General features: G+C 28.7%; 4 protein-coding genes across 4 annotated transcripts; 1 reads left to right on the plus strand and 3 right to left on the minus strand.

Annotated features, from left to right (window-relative positions):
* Positions 1 to 9387: 9387 nt before the first annotated feature.
* LOC149062553 (uncharacterized) lies at positions 9388 to 10967 on the minus strand. Its single transcript, XM_089215356.1, has 6 exons — positions 10842 to 10967; positions 10533 to 10734; positions 10346 to 10456; positions 10151 to 10249; positions 9939 to 10073; positions 9388 to 9867 (listed from the first exon to the last, which is right to left on the minus strand). Exons 1-6 carry the CDS (start codon positions 10910 to 10912, stop codon positions 9388 to 9390), a joined length of 1098 nt encoding a protein of 365 aa, XP_089071482.1. The 5' UTR covers positions 10913 to 10967.
* Positions 10968 to 12984: 2017 nt separating this feature from the next.
* LOC149062554 (uncharacterized) lies at positions 12985 to 13521 on the plus strand. Its single transcript, XM_089217600.1, has one exon. It carries the CDS (start codon positions 12985 to 12987, stop codon positions 13519 to 13521), a length of 537 nt encoding a protein of 178 aa, XP_089073726.1.
* Positions 13522 to 18428: 4907 nt separating this feature from the next.
* On the minus strand, positions 18429 to 19463 carry LOC149062555 (uncharacterized). The gene is made up of 2 exons (XM_089217601.1): positions 19252 to 19463; positions 18429 to 19172 (listed from the first exon to the last, which is right to left on the minus strand). Exons 1-2 carry the CDS (start codon positions 19461 to 19463, stop codon positions 18764 to 18766), a joined length of 621 nt encoding a protein of 206 aa, XP_089073727.1. The 3' UTR covers positions 18429 to 18763.
* Positions 19464 to 19836: 373 nt separating this feature from the next.
* Positions 19837 to 20676, minus strand: LOC149062556 (uncharacterized). The gene is made up of 3 exons (XM_089215357.1): positions 20653 to 20676; positions 20349 to 20522; positions 19837 to 20085 (listed from the first exon to the last, which is right to left on the minus strand). Exons 1-3 carry the CDS (start codon positions 20674 to 20676, stop codon positions 19837 to 19839), a joined length of 447 nt encoding a protein of 148 aa, XP_089071483.1.
* Between the last annotated feature and the right edge of the window lie 595 nt (positions 20677 to 21271).

Raw genomic sequence — 21271 nt, forward strand, 5'->3', positions numbered from 1 at the left:
ATAATAAACACTAAACATTTATTATAAAATAAATATTAAAACTTAAAATTAAAATATGAACATTGTTTTTATTATTATTTTAGTATACATTTTTAATTAATTGACCTCTAAACAGGGTAAGTTTATTTTACCACTGTCTAAGGGATGGTGTTTCATTATGTGTTTTTAAAATGTAATTAACTTTTAAATTTATGTAGGTTATAGCAGTGGCGGCTCGTGGTGTTCAAAGTAGGTGGTGTGCAATTATTGCAAAAGTTTGTTTTAAAAAAAATTAATCTGTTTTAAGTACGAGTATAAATGTAATAAGTTAAATATTTATTAGCATTAATCATAATAATAATAATTAGTATATTTTATAATTTATTTATTGTCACAACTAATAATATTAAAATAATAAAAAACTATTTTAACGATAAAAATACAAAAGCGGTGGAGTTTACAAAGCCAGTACAGAGTTGATACTTGATATTTTTCTCCGTGTGTATGTTTATCGCGTGCAACCGCCTGACGAGTGTGCAGCTATAGCTGCACACCAAGGTCACATATAATTGCCGATTCCCCCACTCGAAACCAAACGTATTTTACACAGACAGACGGTGTTCAGACCAGGGGCTGGTAACTCTATAGGCGCGGATGCGACATCGTAAAATAGTAACCACATCAAAACCTAGGTTCGCTAGTATCGTTATCAAGGAGTTTGATTGTTTGACCTCCTTGAAATATTTAATGATGATGCTAGATAAGATTTCATGACGTTACATTTCGAATATTTCGATGGACGTCTAATCTTGTCTATGCAACGCAGCTGAGCAAGTGACTTGTGACTATTGAGTATTGACTAATATTTTATATTACTTAATATCGTTTAACGTTTACTGTCCTGTGTTTAATATTTATTATTGTGTCGTATTATAATACGAATTTACGATGGGTCGTGCCGCGTACAAATGCTGCGTGAAAAACTGCAATTTTGAAGGTTTGTGTATTTGTTAATTAACAAAATTACTAACTACTAACTAGGAACTTACTATGATTGATTATATTTGTTAAAATGTTTTTATAGGGGGTATCTCGCATAGATTTCCAAATCCAAAATTGTATTTGACTGTACTTAGTAATTGGGTACAAGTGATCGGTACAGAACAGTTTGATGGTTTAGATCCACAACAAATCTATTATGCTAAACGCATATGTTCTTACCACTTTTTACCTAGCAATTACAGTGAGGGTACAAAAATGTTGAAAAGAAATAGCGTTCCTACACAACATATGAATTCTAATTGTGACCGTAAGTTGTACCTGTTATTATAGTTGTAATTTAAAATGTTTTTATTTTAGCTAGCTAATTTATTTTAATATTTTATTAGTGCCTCTAAGTACATGTTCTTCCATGCTACTAGTTCCTACCGAATCATTGAATAATCAACAATTGCCAGCTACTTGTTTGGAAGTGACCAATAATTGTTCAACTGCACGCAGTGTTTCTCCTGTTTCTGATTTATCAGGTTTTGATCTGCTTAATGATGATGATGATGAAAATAACTTGAGTAAGTCCTTTTTGTTTATATAATCTTTTCTGCTTTATTCTCTTTGATTTGCTTCTTAATTAAATAATATTTATGCATGAATATTATTGCTATGCAGTAAATTGTGACGCTGATACCATTGACAAATGTACTAGTGATGCTTTTATTGTTGACAATGCTGATGTAGTGCATGCGTATGCTTCCACAGTAAAACGTGGAAAAAAGACAAAATTGAAAAACATTAGTTCTGGTTAGTATATTCATTTCAAACAATTTATTATAATGGTGTTCAGTCTGTACAAATGTGTAACATAGTTGCATAAAGGTTGACTGAATGTATTTAAACTATTAACGCATAAATTATTTTTTTATTTAAAAATTAAAATGAAAAATAATAATGTATATATTAGAATCAAACTATTTATGTTAAATGTTAAATGTTTTAAATTTGTTTTTGTAGGGCCGTTATTTAAAATTGGTGTTAAGCGAGCAAATCTATTAACACCCAAATGCAAGTCATTGTATGCAGATAGTGTTTTATTGAATAAACAATTCCGTTCCATGAAACAAAGATGTCTGAAGTTTAAAGATCGGCTTACTGCTGCTGAAAAAATGTCTGATAGTTTAATCAATTCTAAACTGTCTAGTCGTATGACTACAGCTGCAGCTATATTCACTAGACTACAACTTCGTGAAACAAATACTTCAGCAAAAGGAAGACGATTTACACTCGAAGAAAAGCTGTTGAGTTTGTCATTGTATAAAAGAGGGGCCAAATCTTATAACATTTTATCCAAATTATTTACACTTCCTTGTCGAAAAACCTTATCAAATTTGCTATCCAAAATACCTACAGAAACTGGAATTGATAATACTTTAATTAAAATATTAAAGAAAAATCTAAAAAATCTTTCGGATCGTCAAAAATATTGCGTAATAGTTTTTGATGAAGTGAGTCTTGAACCTAGCTTACAATATAACGACTCTACTGGTTCCATAACTGGATTTGAAGATAATGGAATGTCAAGGACTCAGAATTTTGCTGACCATGCGCTAGTTTTTTTAATAAGAGGAGTTGTGAAAAAATTTAAACAACCAATATCTTACACTTTTTGTAAAAGTACAACAAGTAGCCATGATTTAGCTAGTCAAATAAAAAATGTCATAAGAGCAGTCCATTCCACTGGCCTGAAAATTATCGCAACTGTTTGTGACCAGGGTGCAACTAATACCGCTGCAATAAATATTCTGAAGAACGATACCAAAGCAGAATATTTAAAAAAAAATTTAAATTACAAAGATGAATTCTATGAAGTGATAGTAGGGACTGAATGTTTGAGAGTGGTTCATTTATATGATCCTCCCCATCTTTTAAAAGGCATAAGGAATAACATGCTAAACAAAAATGTTGTATTCACCATTGATGGTCAGCAAAAAGAAGCCAGTTGGGATGATATTGTCGATTTATATAATATTGATAGTAACATTGAAGATGTGAGAATGTTACCTAGACTAACATCTGAACATGTAGAGCGTAAAAAAATAAAGAAAATGAAGGTCAAAAACGCTGCTCAAGTTCTCAGTCAACGTGTGTCTTCAATCATGTCATACTTATCGAGTGAGTCATTCATCTTTGATAAACTATTAATTTACATTATAAATGTATTAACTATTATTATTTTTATGCAGGTGTAAAAATTCTCAATGAAAACGCTGCAGACACCGCAAAATTGTGTATTTTTTTCGATCAACTTTTTGATTCGGTGAATGGAAATTTCGATAAAGTTATTGATGGTAAAATTTACAGAACAGCCGTGAAAAAAAATTCTCCTCACCATAAGCTTTGGGAAGAGTCTTTAAAAATCTTGAACTCAATGTATTTCATCAACCCATTGACAAAAAAGCGTACACACCCGCAGCCTCCAACACTTAAAAATTGGTCAAAGACCATTAAAGGTACTTTAAATAATAATAATTATAATAATAATTATAATACTAACTTTTATTTTACTTTGTTTCAACAGGTTTTCAAGAAATTTCAAAAATAATGCAAGAAAATGGTATAAGATCAATACTGTTGAGACTCTTCAACCAAGATTCTTTGGAAAATTTTTTTGGTGCAATGCGTGCCCATGGTTACCGAAATAATAATCCGACTTGTGATTCCTTTGCGTCATCATACAGAACATTATTACTAAACAACTTGATGTCTGCTCATTCACCTGGTAGTAACTGTGAGGAAGATTTTGGAGAAGGTACATTAACAACATACCAGGCGTTGATTGATATGTATGCCGAATCCCAAGAAACTGATGAGGAAGATGTAGAAGTTAGAGTAGCTGATGGTTTGCCAAAGATGATTAGTTGTGAGTCTAAAGTTTTAAACAATTTAGGTTCACAAACTAAGAACTACATTGCTGGGTATGTGATTAAAAAACTAAACACTGTTCTTTTCCATGATTGCTCTACATGTTTATCACAAGTATGCTCTTCAACTATTACAAAGGACCATGAATTAACTGTTGCTAGAGATTATAAACCTTATAACAAATATTTATTAAAATATCCTAATTCAGTCTTCAGCTCATTAGTTCAAAATTCAATTGACATTATTGGTCACAATTTACCGGCAATATGCCACCATAAAAATGTAAAAGCTGAATTGACCAACATTATTAATACCACTTTAAATATAAATATTATCATATGTAAGGACCACGGTACATTGTTTCCTAAAAAATATTTAAATTTTATTATAAAAATGATTGTACATAATTGGTGCACTCAAATAAATCAAATTATGAAAGGCAAAAAAAAGTTGGCACCAACTGAAACCGATCAAATTAAATTAAAAGCATTTAATCGGTATGTAACTTTTTCAAAGAGGATTAGGTATACCTAATTCTATTTAATTATTTAATTTATAACCAGTATTCAACATTTTATTTTAATATTTTTTAATATTTATATTATTAATGTTATTATTATTATTACTATTATTACTATTGTATTATTATTACTATTATTACTATTGTATTATTATTACTATTATTACTATTGTATTATTATTACTATTATTACTACGTGTCTGTTTTAATATTTGTTATTGTGTATGTCTTATAATCATGAACTATACTAAATGTATTATTTGAATTTTATTGTTCAATAAACTATTTAATAGTAACTTTTGTGTTCTTTTATTAATTGATATCTAATTTTTATTTTTATAATTTGATATGTTATGCTTAAAAAATGTTGGTTTTAGTACAAAAACTGTTGTATTTGAGTACTAATATAAAATGTTATAAATCATAAATTGGTAAAAAAAAATGTCAATGATTTAATCATGGCTAAATAACAAATTTAGCCATGGATTTAATAATCAGGACGGGCCGCCAGCGCCCGGCGCCGCCTCGGCACGACGCGCGACGCGCCCCTGCGCCGCTGCTGCATAGTTCTTACATCAAACACCGGGAGCGCTGTTTGCAATGTTCTAGACGTTAACATTGGAGTTGCCTATCTATTAGCAAATACTATAAATGACAATACGGGACAACTAGTGTCAAAAATCGCGAAATAAGTATGCCCCCTGATAAAGTAACTAACGCGCTCTAGGATTGTAATTTGTAATATTCAGCTATATAGGTAACAGAAAATTTTGATCAGCTGTAAAATACCAAATACTATAAATCATTTATAGTATTTGAAAATACTAAAACTAATTACTAAATAGTAAAAGTAAATACATATTACATAATATTTTTATATTTAAGTATTTAACATTTTAACAGTTATTATATTATTATAATATAATAATATAATATACAATAAATTTATTTACCAAAAATATTCATACCTATTACATACAAATACAACAATACAAGTAAAATAGGTACTTACATTATTATAAATGCATTATTTTTTTTAATTTCTTACTTTTCACTTGTTTAAAAGTTGGTGTATTATTACATTTTTTTATAAAAGAATTGATGGTTACATTCAAAATTTTATCAATGAATAAAAATCTACAATTTTGACAAATATTGGGACATATTTTTATGTAACATTCAATTTTAGCCAACATTCTACTCTTTATACCATGTTTGTTGTCTATCAATAAATTTTCTATATTATTATTGAAAAGACAAACTATTTTTTCAACAAATTTTGAAGTGCCCGGAAGTGGTAAAAGTAAGTTACATTCTTCGTATTCTTTCATAGTTATAAAATTGTTTTTCATCGTTATTAATTGGTCTTTATCCTTTGTAGCCAGTTCATTTACACATTCTATGTGGCTTAATTTTGAACTAGCCCAACCAGCTATGTAAGCTATAGCATTTTCTTCATGAATACCCAACTGTATAACTTTGATGTTCATGTCACTTAAATTATCATCAAACCTGGAATCTATATCATCAGGTGAAGAAATATTTACTTCTTTTTGTTGAAATTCAAATTTAAACTTTTTTTTATTTTTAAGTAAATCAGCACAGCTTATTAAAAATGCACATGCATCAACCTCACAATTTCCATTAATGGGAGGCATAAGAAGTTGTTGAGCAATGCACATTCGTATTGCAGAATGAAACTTGGAGGAGTCTGGTGTGATGTTATTACCTCCTTTTGCACGAATCACCGAAAACAAACTTGACTATAGTCAGTGGCGTAACTGAGGGCTGCAGACCATGCGTTGCGGGGGGCCCACAGTAATTTGAGACCATTGGTTTAAGGGTTATATTTGATACAACAATATATTAGGGGCCCATTTTTTTATTTTTGCGTGGGGCCCAAAATTTTTTGTTACGCCACTGAGTCTATAGTACTTACCTGAGTAATTAGAATAACTATACACTTACTAATTATCATCTGATGGAAATTTATGAAAACTTAAACCTCGATTTCGTCGGCTGTTATTTGTGCAACTCCAAAACGAACAACTTTTGTGTGAAGGCATTTTATTTTTTATTTTAAATTATAAATTAAATTCATGAAGGCTCATTACATAGAAAAGAGATATTATATGCCTTATATCACATATTTATTATAAACATTTATGTTTGTAAAAATAAATGTTTATTTTGGTTATCGGATACTATTTATAGATATTTATATTTATATTATATTTATAGATTCCTTAAAATAAAACAGAGAGCGGGTGTTTTTAGATTCTGAACTAAGTGATGAATGTATTGATTTTACAATGATGTTTTTTTTTTATTGTGTATGTGTGTAAATCATAACTTGTCGAAATAATGTTTTAATTTCAAACATCAGAGGTGGTTACCTATAGCAAAGTAGGAAAGTATCCTTGGTACATTATAGAGGTCAAAAGTAAAAATTTTCCAGTAGTTTTCAAAAAAAAAAATCGGGAAACGGAAATTTTTACGCAAAACCAGTTTTCGACAAAATCGATTTTTTATATGACATATGATTTTTTTTATTTGACTTTATCATTTTTTTTCAGTATATTTTGTTTCATGCTTTTCTCAAAATGTATGAAATTTTTATTTTTTCACCCATTTATTTAATAGTGAAACCATTATCAACTTGATTTTCAATTAGCAACCCATATTTAAAGTGTCCTAAATTAATAAGGTTATTTTTTTTTTAATTTTATCGTTCGAATTATCATTTTTGTTAATTTTTAGCGAGATATAGCTTTTTAAAATTGGGCGGTCTTCGTATTAGTATATTAATATGAAATTCAGTATTTGACACATAGAGCGCGTCCGAGTATTTTCAGGGGGCTATGTCGTCTACAATTATCATTGTTTGTCCCGTATTGTCATTTATAGTATTTGCTATTAGTATTCTTGTCTATGGTTCAGACTGAGCTGCACACCAGTTGATGAGTATTTATTGCATAACTCGATTACATTTTAGGAGTATAATAATAAATATAGTCGTTTGTTTGTTTCTAAAATTTAATTTTTTATATAATAAATACAGTTTAACAGAATATGTTGTATTAAAATTTATTTATTATTAGGTATACATTTTTATTATACATTTTCACTATTATATCTAATTAATCTATGTGGTGTGCGCACACCTGCACACCTAGGCACGAGCCGCCACTGGGTTATAGCTATTGACTTTATTAAAATATTAAAATGATCTGACAATGGACTGCGTGTTTCTTGACTATGGCTCCTTAAAGACTTGAATAATGTTGAACTATACAAATAATCTGCTAAAACCTTTGTTTGGATTTCCAATCTATTAATTGCTTTTTGTTTATAATTATATATTTTTAAAAAATGTTCGGTTTTAAAACAAATTTCAATAACATCCTCGCTAGGGTACATTAATCCTCCTTTGTCTCTCCCTTTATTCTTTAAAGTGATTAAAGAGTTTAAGAAACAATCCTTTTTCAAAGCTGCTAATGCAAATGTAAATTCTTCACATTTAAGTGAATTGCTAAGTTTATAAACCACAAAACCTGCTATATAAATTATAATTTCTTTAGAGAACTGACTAATTGAATATTCAGAATTATTACCAATGTAGTCATGGTCCATGATAAATGAATTTATATTTTCTACATTATTCTCGTCAATTATTGCATCTGAACTAATGCCTATGGAATTATTATTTAATACTTTAATAGGATCTGTACTGGAATAATGTAAAATGTCAATATCCTCAAGTGGTATACAATTTCCGCTGTTAAAGCTTTGAACATTATTTACTCTTATCACTAATTTTCTATATGCTGCTCGAAATTGTTGGGTTAGTATTATATCCTCCTTGTGCTCTAGCTTACTGTACCAAAAAACAATTCTAGATGATCCTGACTACATTTATACAATTTAATATAGCTTAATTTGCCTGGCTCTACAAAAGTGTTATACAATAATAAAGCACTGTGTAATCCTCCGACAAACCAATAAATCCTGTTTTCCTTTTTGAATCTAAAATAGGTACAAATCCTTCAATTTCTTTTACCTTAAGACCTTTAATGTAATTGGTAAATTTGTTTGTAAATATATTAATATAATTTACATTCTCTTTACTTAAAGCTTTTTTAAAACCAATACAATTAATTGAACGTGAATTTAGTATATCAAATGCAATATTAAACATTTCAATAAATTTAATTGTGGCACCAGCTCCAGAAAATTCATTCATCTTTAAATTATCTTTGCAAAATCTCAAGGCATCTGCAACAGACTGACTAAGTAATTGTGATGCGAGCTTAACCTTCATCTTTTGTTTACAGTAAAAAATGTGTTCTTTCCTTAATTTATTTGCTAAATGGCAACTTTCTTTCTCTTGCAAACAAAACAACTTTAATATGTACTCAAAATCAATAATATTTTCTTCATCATCTAAAAATTGTTTTTTCTCTCCAAAGGCATTTAGCACCAATTAAATCATATGAGCTGGATCCACAAATGTCACTATTTTATTTGGTGTATTATCAAAAACAAAAGATGTGCATAAGGCACTAACGTTAAAATTACAACCCAAAAGTTTTGCAGTAGTTAGGTTAGTTGCACATCCATCAAATGTTAAACTTATTATTGTTACACCAGTTGATTGTAAAAGTGTCAAAGCATGTTTAATAAGTTCAGATTTCTGGGAACTATGAAGATTATTAACTAAAAAATAACCAATTGGTAGCTTCCAATTTTCATCAACTGAAACAACCATAAATATAAGGCATTCTTTGGCTACGTCAAGGCTATCATTATTCATTCCATTTCCTCAATCTACACGGCAATGTAGAAGTACTGCATTGCATTGCAGTAGAACTATCATATTGAAGATATTGGCGAATGGCCATCTCATCCATCATTAGCGCACAATAAACCGAATTAGGAGAATTTTTTACTTTTAATGTTAGTGATTTTAAGGACTATTCTGTAAAGCCTGGATTGGCATGAACATTAGCATACCATTTACTAAGAGTACGCTGGTGTGGTAAAATAGTGTTAAATTGCTGTCGAACATACTCATAAGCTCTAACCGAGAAAAAGTGCAATGATAAGGCTAATTGTCTAACAGATGGACTATATTTTTTAGGAACTTTTTTACCCATATTTTTATTAGCCCAATTAGTTATTAAATCTTGATTATTACCAAAAGATTCCAACAATGTGTAGCCAACATCTTCATTTATGAGATTTTCTTTTTGTAACTTTTTGATTATTTCTTTCATTGTTGCAATTTTCTTTTGCTGCCTTCTAACTGTTTGCAACACAGTTTTGAGCTTCAGATCTTTAATAGCAAGCTCATCCGTTAGTGCCCGAATCCCGCGTTTTAGAAAGCGACGACGTGGAGTATCAGAAGGATTACTCTTGCTAGCAACCATAAGACGTGATGTTTCACGTTTGATCTATGTAAAGAATAACACATTTAAAATAATGAATTTTCCATATGCGATTAAATTTTAACAATAATACTTACACAAGGTTTTTTAATAATAAATGTATCGGAAGGGCTTTCTATATTCATAGATTGCAAAGTTGATGGTGTATCAACTGCCAACAATGATGCAATTTCGTCATCATTGTTTGCACTTTTAACAGAATTGACAGACTTCTATAATATGACAAAAATACAAAATTACCTATGTAAGAAACCATTTAAAAATAATAATTTAGTAATTAGGTAGGTACCAGAACATATACATTTTCATTTTTGGGTGTTTCTTGGCCATCTACAGATATCAATGAAATATTCATAGCTTCTTCAGTATTTAATTCATTCAGAGGTAACTAAAATGAAAGGGGTTATGATTATTACCTATTTGAAGTAAATACAAACAATTTAAAAATAAGTAAAATAATTAAAACACATTATTTATAATTTACCTTGACTTCAGTCCTTTCAAACAAAATACATTTTTTATTTGTGCTAGGCTCATTGGAATTTGAAACACCTGGCAGCGTAGGTTTGACTAATTCCGAGTAAATATTTTTAGGCTGTAAATGAATGATTTAATACAAAAACTCTAAATGCTTAATACATTTTTGTATTAAATATAACATTAATACTTACATTTTTCACTCTTGCAATAATACAAGTTGGGACAGCAGTTTTTTTTAGAATGCTTATGTTTTGATTCTGATTAAATGTAAAACATTCAGAATCAAAATGAGTAGAACATATCAAGGCATTTTTAGTTATATCTGAGGTGTTTAATCCATTTTCATTTACAAAATTGAACCATTTTGCTCTTATATTTTCTTTAGCCGGAAACCTGAAATAAAAATAAGTTATTTATATATAAAAGTCATATTAATAAAGCTGCTAATTGGAAAATGACAGTCAAATAACAGTTATTAATTTGTTACTGATGATACTTACTTATGAAAAGAGATATTTGCATATTTTGATTTTAGATTTCTTGATCTACTACAACAAAAACAGCTGGGCATGTTTAATAAAAAAATTAAATAGAAATTATTTCTAAAATAATACAAGGTAGGATAATTCCACTAACGTAATATTGAAATACAAAATATCATATATAAAATTATATAAAATTTTACATTATATAAAAATCATATATTTTGACTGAAAATATATAACCCATTCGTCATTAATTCTATGCCAATTTTTTTCAAAATAATCTATGACACTTTTAATTTTTGTGTAATTGGCCATAGATTCTATTATAATCTTCTCCGTTTTTTGCATATACCATTTCTTTTGCCAATTGTAGACAAAGCGTTCTTTGTCCTAAAATAATTAAATCCAATCAAAATGCATGCATACTATATTGTAAATTATATTTAAAGTAAGACCTGTAGTTATGTTCATTTTTTCTGTAGTTATTTCCTGTAAAAATGATCTTATACAATGGAAAAAGCAAATTAATATTTTAGATTGGGGAAATTGTTCTCTAAAAACATTTCTCTCTGTGAAGTCTTTGTCGGCCATAATGCATTTAATATTGGTCCAGTTTGAATTATGTAGTATAAAAACTGAAACCATATCTGTAACAGTTCCTAAATCTTCAGAAATTAGAATACAATAACCAACAACTTCACTTTGCCCATTACTATTGACAACTACAAAAGGTTAAATAACATTTAAAAATGAATACTTATTTATTTAATAGGTTGCAACACAAATACAGGGATTGTTCAAACCTAGAAATACATAAAGTGGTAATCTCAAATCATTGATTTTATATATTAAATTATATTTAATTATATTTCTAAAAATAGCACTCCAGGACATAATGCAAATATTCTTTTCATTTCATCGTCTTGATAGAATATAGCCTTTAAATCGTTATTATTATTTTTCAATATTTCTAAATTAACTCCTTGTTTGTTTTTAAAACTTTCAACTAACGATTTTAGGGCATCTAACTTAGGAGAATTTGTTAAAGCCAAGTTGTGTATGTCCTTTAAAGTAATTACTTTATTATGTTGTGCCATCAACTCATTCTGCACGATTTTTTTATTGACTTTCATTGCCACTAATTTTGATGCTATTGATTTAACATCAGAGTCAAGTCTTCGCTGGCGTGGATAGTGGTCAAAGATTGCCTAATTAATATAATTTAATGATAATATTAATTATATTAAAAACCAAATTTTTTTTTCTCACCTTACTGCGTATATGATTGTGTTCAGTAACAATAGAAGTAATTACTAACTTATTACCTATATCATTGTCATACACATATCATCACGGGACATTTGGAACGATATGAACTAAATGTATTAATGTATCAACAAAATATTTAGATTGTTTAAAAATGTTGTTAAAAAAAAAAAGTTATTATTTTATTGTTACTTACCTTTGATTTGGGCGTATCCCATTAGATCTACTTTTATATTTACCTCTCTGAACACACATATAATTTAAACAAGCATATTCTATTCTGGATTTAAATGTCTCTTCAATCCTTTTCGTTTGGCACCTTCGATTGTCCTCGTGTTAAATTTGGATAGATTGCAATTTTCATTAACTTCAAATTGTTTAATGGTCTCTTCTAAATGTACCAAACTAGAAAACTCATCACCTTTTTTTAATGTTTGACATTGAGTTGCTTCTGCCATAACTATTTTTATATTATATTCACTAAAGAAAAATATGATTCACTTCACTCAAACTGCAACAGTCAAATAGACAGCAGTCAACAGTTAACAGACTATATGTCTATACTGTCTTGAAAATAGGAGAATAATTTTGTTATTTGTGGGATTATCCACTTTTTATTTTCATTAAAATAAAAATAAAAATAATATACATGAAAAGTTTAATATTGAATAATTAATAAATATAATATATATACAAATGTGAATATAATGAAAATAAAATGTAAAACTTATGTTCAAATATAATTTAAGAGGATAACTAAAATGTTTTTAAATGTATTAATCAGTGAGATGGTTGTGCTTGGTGATCCAAAGCCAATTTTTTTACGTTTGGTTCAAAGTTTGTGAGATGAAGGCGTAAGTCTCCTGGATTATGGGAAGCCGCGGTCAAATCCATGAAACATTTATTACAAAAGACTGTGGGCAACGCTAACTTGCATTTTGAAGAGCTTAGTACTGTGCTTACGCGCGCCGAAGCCTGCCTTAATTCCAGACCTATTACTCCTATGTCATCCGACCCAAATGACACGTCCGTTTTGACCCCAGGTCATTTCCTTATAGGCGACTCACTCTTATCGATACCGGAACCGGACTTGTCAAATATACCGACAAGCCACTTGACGCGATGGCGTCGGGTTGCTCAATACTCACAAATTATTTGGAAAAAATGGAGCCGTGAGTATTTGAATCAGCTACAAGAGAGAAAGAGGTGGGCGGGTGCTAAAGGACCTAAACTGGAAGTGGATACCATGGTATTATTGCGAGAAGACAACATTCCCCCCTTAAGATGGCGGCTAGGACGAGTTACTAAGATTACTACTAGTGGTGATGGGGAGGTGCGAGTTGCTGAAGTCCGAACTTCGACGGGAAATGTCACGCGTGCAGTTCGGCAATTGTGCCCTTTACCTTTTGAAGGAAATAACGCTGATTAAGCCATTATAAATTTATTATTATTCTTTTTTGTTAAAACGACGTATCATATTATTCTTAATGATTTGCAAAATGTATTTATTTAATTGTAAAATTGTAATGTTTATTTACTTTTTATTTGTTCATTTGTTATGTTGTTTATTGTTTATCCGCGATAAGTACCTATATAATAGTTTGATAATGTCGCGGCGGCGATAGTCCGCTAATTAGGGAGTCGCGAGCTATAGGCGATAGTCGTTAGATAAAAAACATTTGCGCTCCACGGAAAGCATACTATTATATTGTACGCAACGCGTTTTTCCGTGTAATTCTTATTATAATTTATTGCATGGATAAAAATAAAAAATACAGTCCACATTTTTAAGTTAACGAATTCGTGCCCTTTTTTATTTAGTACTACTTGCTTACCACGTCCCAACAATCCTTATTGACATAATGATATAAGAAGTGACTGATTTTTTTTTTAAATTCATAATTAAATATTTTAGTCTGTTTTCACAATTTTAATTTAATAAACTCTGAGCGAATTTAACTGCAATGTGTGATTTATTTGTATTTTGATGTGACTCTATTTTTGGGAATTGAAATCAGCAAAGGTTGGCATTAGCTAGGTAGTTAAAAAGTTAATTTTTTAACTTAAATAGTTAGTTTATTTTCTAATACATTTTTGAACTAGTTTAATTTACAGTTGAAATAACATAGATATTCACATTTAAATTAAAAAATAATCTATCAAGTTAAAAAATGTAGTGCCTGTCAACAACGTGTTGACACTTGACACAGGCCATAGGTGCCCTACCCAACGGATCGACGTTTAAGCGGTGTGTTAAACAAATAAATACATAAATACCTTAACGTTAAAGCAAGTTTTTCTTTTGGTGTTATAGGAAACTTCACAGTAGTTGTTGGATCTTTAAAATATGCTGTTCGATGGCAGATAAAACAAAATCAAATTGATATTTTGTCAATCTAAAATAGTTTTGAAATTTACACTCATCATCGATGAAGTGTTTCATAACTAAATTTTCAGACGTCCTTTCATTAGGCCTAGCTGTAAACATATTATGAACTTTTTGCCTTTTATTTTTATTCGCGAACAACATATTTATGATTTGTTCATCTCGTTCTTGTTCTTCAAGAATATGTAGTAGAACAATCCTAATAACGTCCATAGGCACCCGCAGGTGAGGGCAAGCTGGGGTATTTGCCCCCCTGGCTTTTTCAAAATATTTTTTTTAATTTAATGTTTTAAGATAAATTACTATATACTATACAACAAATTTAAAATATAAAATAAGTTGTAATATAATAAAATATAATATATTGTATACGAGTATAATAAAAAAGGTTATTATTTTAAAACATCTAGGTAGTAAAATTATAATATTTATCCTCAAATCCTAACCTTAAATTATTAAATTTATGGTAACATTTTATTTATAAAAAAAAAAAATGCATTTGCTGATTTAAAATTGCATAACTTGTTAATTAATTAAAGTTAATGCCATAAGAATGTAAGATTAAGTTTTAAATAATCATAATTAAGTATAATAAATAATATAATAATAAATATCTATGTATAATTCATAAATAATTTTTAAATTTTACATCTCCTACACACAGGTATATGAAAGAAAACATCACAAACAATACTTTATCATTAATAGGATAGTGAAACAAAAAATTTAAAAAGGAAAATATTTTGCCCACCCCTAGACAAATTCCTGTGGACGCAATCGAATGCTGAAATTTCATTAATAAAAATGGTTTGTAAAATATTTTAATATTTTAAATTGAAAATTTATATTTTATTTGAGATGTGTGTTTTAGAAAACTGCTGTTGTCAAAACCTTTTACAAATCAAATAAACATCAGCCACTAATGAAAAAACATCTAAGGCAGTTCATAAACAAATTATGATACAGTTACATATGCTAAACAACTCTAACGTTAAGATAGTTAATGCTATGAAAAACGTGGACCAAAAGCTTCAAGTAATAATGAAAGTGTTAACACTGTCAGGACACTGAATAGAAAACAATTTTAAAACTGAACATTGAACCGTCATCACAGAGTGTTGACACTGTCCAAAAACAGTTTTAAAACTCGATATTTCACGGTTATAAAACCAATATAAACACAATAATAGCACTCTGTGCTACCCATGTAAAAAATCGGTACCGTAAAATGGGGTGACTCCGGACATATTTGAACGTTTTTTGAAAAATTAACCGGGTTAAAATTTTCTTTTGAACCGGGTTTTCTAAAATTATGAAAAAAATATACAATATTCTTTAGGTATGTTGAAATCATATAGCAGAAGAATAATCATAAAAGTCATTAAAGTTCACACTTATTTAAAAGTTGAAAACTGTCCGGAGTCGCCCGCAAAATGGGGTGGCTTCGGACACCTTTTGAATTTCATTAAAAACCGATGTTAAAATTATAATGGTTGACTTCGGACAATGTAGACGTTTTTAAAAAAAATGTAACGAATTAAATAAAAAAAAAAAACCATAACTTTATTATAAATACAACTTAGGTATTTTAAATAACTTGACAAAATTTTTTTTTTCTTTTACAAAAATGTCAACTTCAAATTAAAAATAAACTTTTTCTTTTCAAACGTAAACTAATAATTATCAAACAAAACTTTTATAAAATGTTATATTAAGTATGTAAATTGTAAATTTATTTTATTTCTTCAATGAAAATTAGTTGTATCAATATTGTCAAAAATAAAACGTCCTCGTTTCATTATTTTACTGGGCACTAATTTTCGTACTACTTGCATCTTTGTGATATTACTCTTATCTTTGACTTGTGGGAAAACGAAATATGACTTTTCTTGTGCACTTGTTTTTTTTCTCAAAAAATTCACGTATATCAATGGAGGCTTATCCATTTCTACTTGACCAATATACATAATATTTCGTTTATTTGTTTCATATTTAACAATAATAAAATCACCCTTTTTTATAACAATATTTGGATCAATACAATCTTCTTCGTCAATTGTCTCCGATAAATCATTGCCTTGTGTCCCGCTGGTAGAAGGTGCATAAATATCAATTGATTTTTCTTCCTGAACGCTGTCGGGGTCATCTAGGTCACCAATATCATTTAATTCGTCTTTATTTTTAATATCATCTATTCTTACACTTTTTCCTGCAGATACATTGATTTTTTTTCTTCTAAATTTTTTTACCGTATCTTTTTTATTTCTTACAACAGACAAAATATCAACAAACGCTTCAGTCCATGACCTTGATTTATCATCATCGTTTTCTTCAGATACACTTGGAACTTTATTTAAAACTTTTTGCTTATTGAACGGGTAGACCTGTTGCACTAAATTCTGACTTAATATTATTTTACATTGTTTCACTTAATTTTTCTAAAGTATTTCGAAGTAATTTGGGAAATTCGGATTTAGGTATTGTTCCAGAATTTTTGACTTTCCAAGTATCCAAAGTATTTCGCCAACATCTTTTAATCGGTCTAAAAACGGCGACGTCGAGTGGTTAACATAAGTAGGTCGCATTTGGGGGAAGTAATACAAAATGAATGTTATTTTTTTCACAAAGTTGAATTACTTCTAATGATAAATGACTCGCTAAATTATCACCTATAATAACTTTAGGTCCGTCCAAATTATGACAAGCCGGTAAAAAACACGTTATAAACCAATCCTCAAACATGGGCATATCAAACCACCCACTATCGTTCCGATTATAACCTGCTCCGTCTACGCCACCTTCAATCCACGTTGGGTAAATATGTTTAGCCTTATAAACTGTGTAAGGTGGTAGCATTTTTCCGTCAGCTGACACAGAAAACATAACTGATATACTAGTTTTAGACGTATCTTTTATAACTTCTGGGTGCTTGGTACCTCGTCTTACCACAACAAGTTTTTTACTTGGGTCATCGACAAAATTTGTCTCATCATAATTAAATATATTATCTGGAGGGACATCTTTTAAAACTTCATTAAGGTTATCAAAATAATCATTTAAAACAGATGTTGATACAGCTGCTCTCACACGCTTAATATTTTCACCAAATCGTAGTGTAAGAGTATTATTTCTTTTCAAAAATAATTCAACCCAATCTTTTCCAGGCAAATTATTGTTGAATTTATTACGCTTACTTGAACTTTTACCCAACCAGTCTAAATACGATTTAACAACTAACTGAATGTCACGGCACTTCATGGGAAACCCCCACTCAGAACATTTCAGTAATCCTTCTACAAGTCGACTTTCTTCATCGGTGTTTAAAATGGGTTGTCCACCAGGTTTTTTTATAAATGTTTTTGTATTTAAATGATCACATAATGTACTCTTTGGTATTCCAAACGCTTCGGAAGCACGTCGAATTGACATTTTTTTGCAACGAACGGCATCGATTGCATTTTTAATCATACTAAGATCATAATTCTGGTAAGAACGGCCACCTACCTTTTTGTTATACGATCTGGGCATCGTGATTTTGCTGTCCGCAGTCACCCCACGTTTTAAAATAATACAAACAATGTGGCACTACAATGTATGAATAAATAAATTAACTATTTTAACACACGTAAATTATAACTGATAAATTTGCGAGCAGATTGCTGAAAACCGCGATTAAATATGTTTATTTGTTGTTGTGCTACAGTTGTTATCAGTTTGATAATTTTAAAATCCAAAAATAGATCATCTTGTATTTACCTCCATAACATTTGGTATGATAATATCATGTTATCAATAAATATTGTTTTCTATGGAGGATATGATAGATATTAACGTGGCGCATTAATTTTCAACTTTTATCAAAGTTGTATTCCAAAATGATAAGAAAAATACAAAAATATGGTTTTGTCCGGAGCACGGATTAATTTATTATACTGGATACGCAACGATGCATTTTATCACTGCTTTTTTTGAGTCATTGTCCTTCTTCGACTGCGGCATGACACCTAGCGCTAATGAATGAAAATATGAACTAAGACAGTTTCACCACATGATAATTACTTATTATTGTATACCATAATATTGTATCAATATTACATTATTACATTATTCCATATTTATATTAATTATATTTTAATTTAAAAGTTAAAATTACATTTTAAAATTGTGATTTGTAAATAGTTTATAATATTTAAAATGTTTATAATGTTTATATTCTTCATATAAATATAAAAAAAAACTAAATATTAATTAAATACTACAAACAATTTTTAGAGTTTGAAAATGATTAATGAGGAACTAGTTTTGACAATTTTTTCTTCACTTTGTTCGTAGATTTTATTTTTTTATTACTCATCCAAGTGAATTGTCTCATTCGCATGGTTAAATATGACACAAAAATAAACTGAACTATATCATGTTTATGTTCATCACAAGGAAATGGAATTAAATAATTCTTGTTAAAAAAATGGTCTATAGTGTCATCAAAAGCATTTGGGCTTTGAGCATTAAGAGCAAATGAATTTTCAATTTGTCTTAGCAAAACATAAAAGCCACTATCTGGTTGTGTTAAATAACCTCGAGACTTAAGGTTTGTTAATTTAGCTGCAGGTAAGTTATTAATACAATCATTATTTTTAATTCCTGTTAGGCAAAGTTGACATTTTGTTTTCTTACTAAGTCTTCTTGCCAAATACCTTAAAAATACAAAAATTATACATTTAACTATCTATAAACAAAATCAAATTAGTATTCAAAAATAAAATTAATATTTACCCTGCAAAATAATATACAACACAATTAAATGTTGTATCATCATTAAAATTGGTTTCTCTAAATACATCATCCATGTCCCATTTTCCTTCCTCAACTACTTTGTCAATATAATTTTTTAGTTTCTCAATTTTTGCTTCTCGGACAAATGATTCATCATTTTCTTTAATTGCATTTTTCAACTCAGTTAAAGTTATTGATGGTGTATAATCCATATCTACATTTTTAAAGTGGGTAATAATATGTTTAGAATTATCATACAAATATTATTACTAACAATTCAAAATTAAATTAAATACCATCAATAACTGTACAGTTACCACTTTTTGGTGGTTTTACTAATGAACAAACAGACAATAATTTGTAAAGTTGAAGAAAAGTAGGTGTAGTTGGGTGGTCATTTGGCCCAGAGGTTTGTCGTATTATACCAAAAAATTTTTGAAATTTAGTATCAATTAATCATATACGATAAATAAAAATGTTAAATTAACAAACTTACATAATTATTAATTAACTAGTACAAGAATAACATACATATACCTTAGTATTATATAATAAATATATATTGCTTTGAGCTTTGATAAATTGTTATTGCATTAAAGAGTTAAATATATAATTATAGTTACTCACTTCTAAACTATCTTGATTTAGTTTTGAAGTCAAAACATAAGTAAAGCTACAATCTTCAAGTAAAAATGATACTAAATCAATTGTAGACTTTAGTGTCAGCCTTAAAGATTCAGCAGTAGTTTTAGTGAGGAATTCTTTTTCTTGTATAAGACCATCTTCTAGATTTTTTTCCCATTCGTCTAACCATTGAAGATTCTGTTTTAAAACCTTCAAAAATAAATAAGTGTATAATATTTTTTTACTATTAGCTATATTTGATTGAATGTAAAAAATACCTAGGTACCTAACACAATTTGTATTTAACCCTTAAAGTATTTAACCACACAAATTTGGAACACATATAAACACAGATTTTTATAAGTAGAAATTAAGAAATTTACACAAACATAGATACATAGAAATTAGATGATCATAAAGTGTCTAACTAACAAAAATGCCACAAACATGCAACAATGCAACATAAAAAAAACCTCTAAATCGTTGCTGTTTTTCCTAATTCCTTCTGCTGGAAATTTTCTATTCAACACATCAAACATATTATTCATCCTAAGTGTAAAATTCTGTGTTTCCAATGAATCCTTAAGATCATTAATATTTTGTTCTCTGTAAAATTGGAGGCCTACTGCCATGGAATTACTAAATACCTATATTTATACATAGCATAACATAAAAATTATAGATACATTTTAAAATATTTATTTATAATATAGATATACCTAGAGGCTAGAAGTAGATAATAGACACAAGTTTTTACAAAATAAATTAATAAAATACCTGTGTAGCTAATTTTACTTTCATTTTCGTCATATTGTTTAATTCTATATGTTGCCTTGTAATCTTAGGGCATATTTTTAACATTGATTTTGTATCACATTTCAATACTTGACTGTAATGGTCCCATTTGATGCTAGACTTTGATGGATGTATCTAAACAAATTGTTACATATTTTTTTAAAGTAAAATATTTTTCTAAGTATCAATTATGATAATTAAAGGTTTAAGGTTTACTTATTATTTACTTTTAATTGCTTATTTTGAAATAAACGATTTCTAACGTTTTTTATTGCATGCGGGGCATCAGAAAATACATATATTTTTCGATTCTCATTAAATGGATTTTGGAAATAGTTTTTGAACTCTGTTTTATTACCAGTTACATTTAATATTTTTAGCAATAAAATAATTGCTTTAACAACTAACTGTGCTAAATCAATACCTATGATAATAAACATAAAAAATTTGATTTAGATAATATTATAGTACCTATATCTATATTGTTACAAATTTTAACTTAATAAGTAATAACATAATATTAGTATTAATATATTATACATAATAGCTACTTAAAATAATTTAACCTTTAACTGGTCCCTTAGACGCAAAGACAGCTATG

The sequence above is a fragment of the Diuraphis noxia genome, unplaced genomic scaffold, assembly GCF_037042655.1.
Source record: "Diuraphis noxia isolate RWA-SAM2 unplaced genomic scaffold, SU_Dnox_SAM2 contig0001, whole genome shotgun sequence".
NCBI classification, from domain to species: Eukaryota; Metazoa; Arthropoda; class Insecta; order Hemiptera; family Aphididae; genus Diuraphis; species Diuraphis noxia.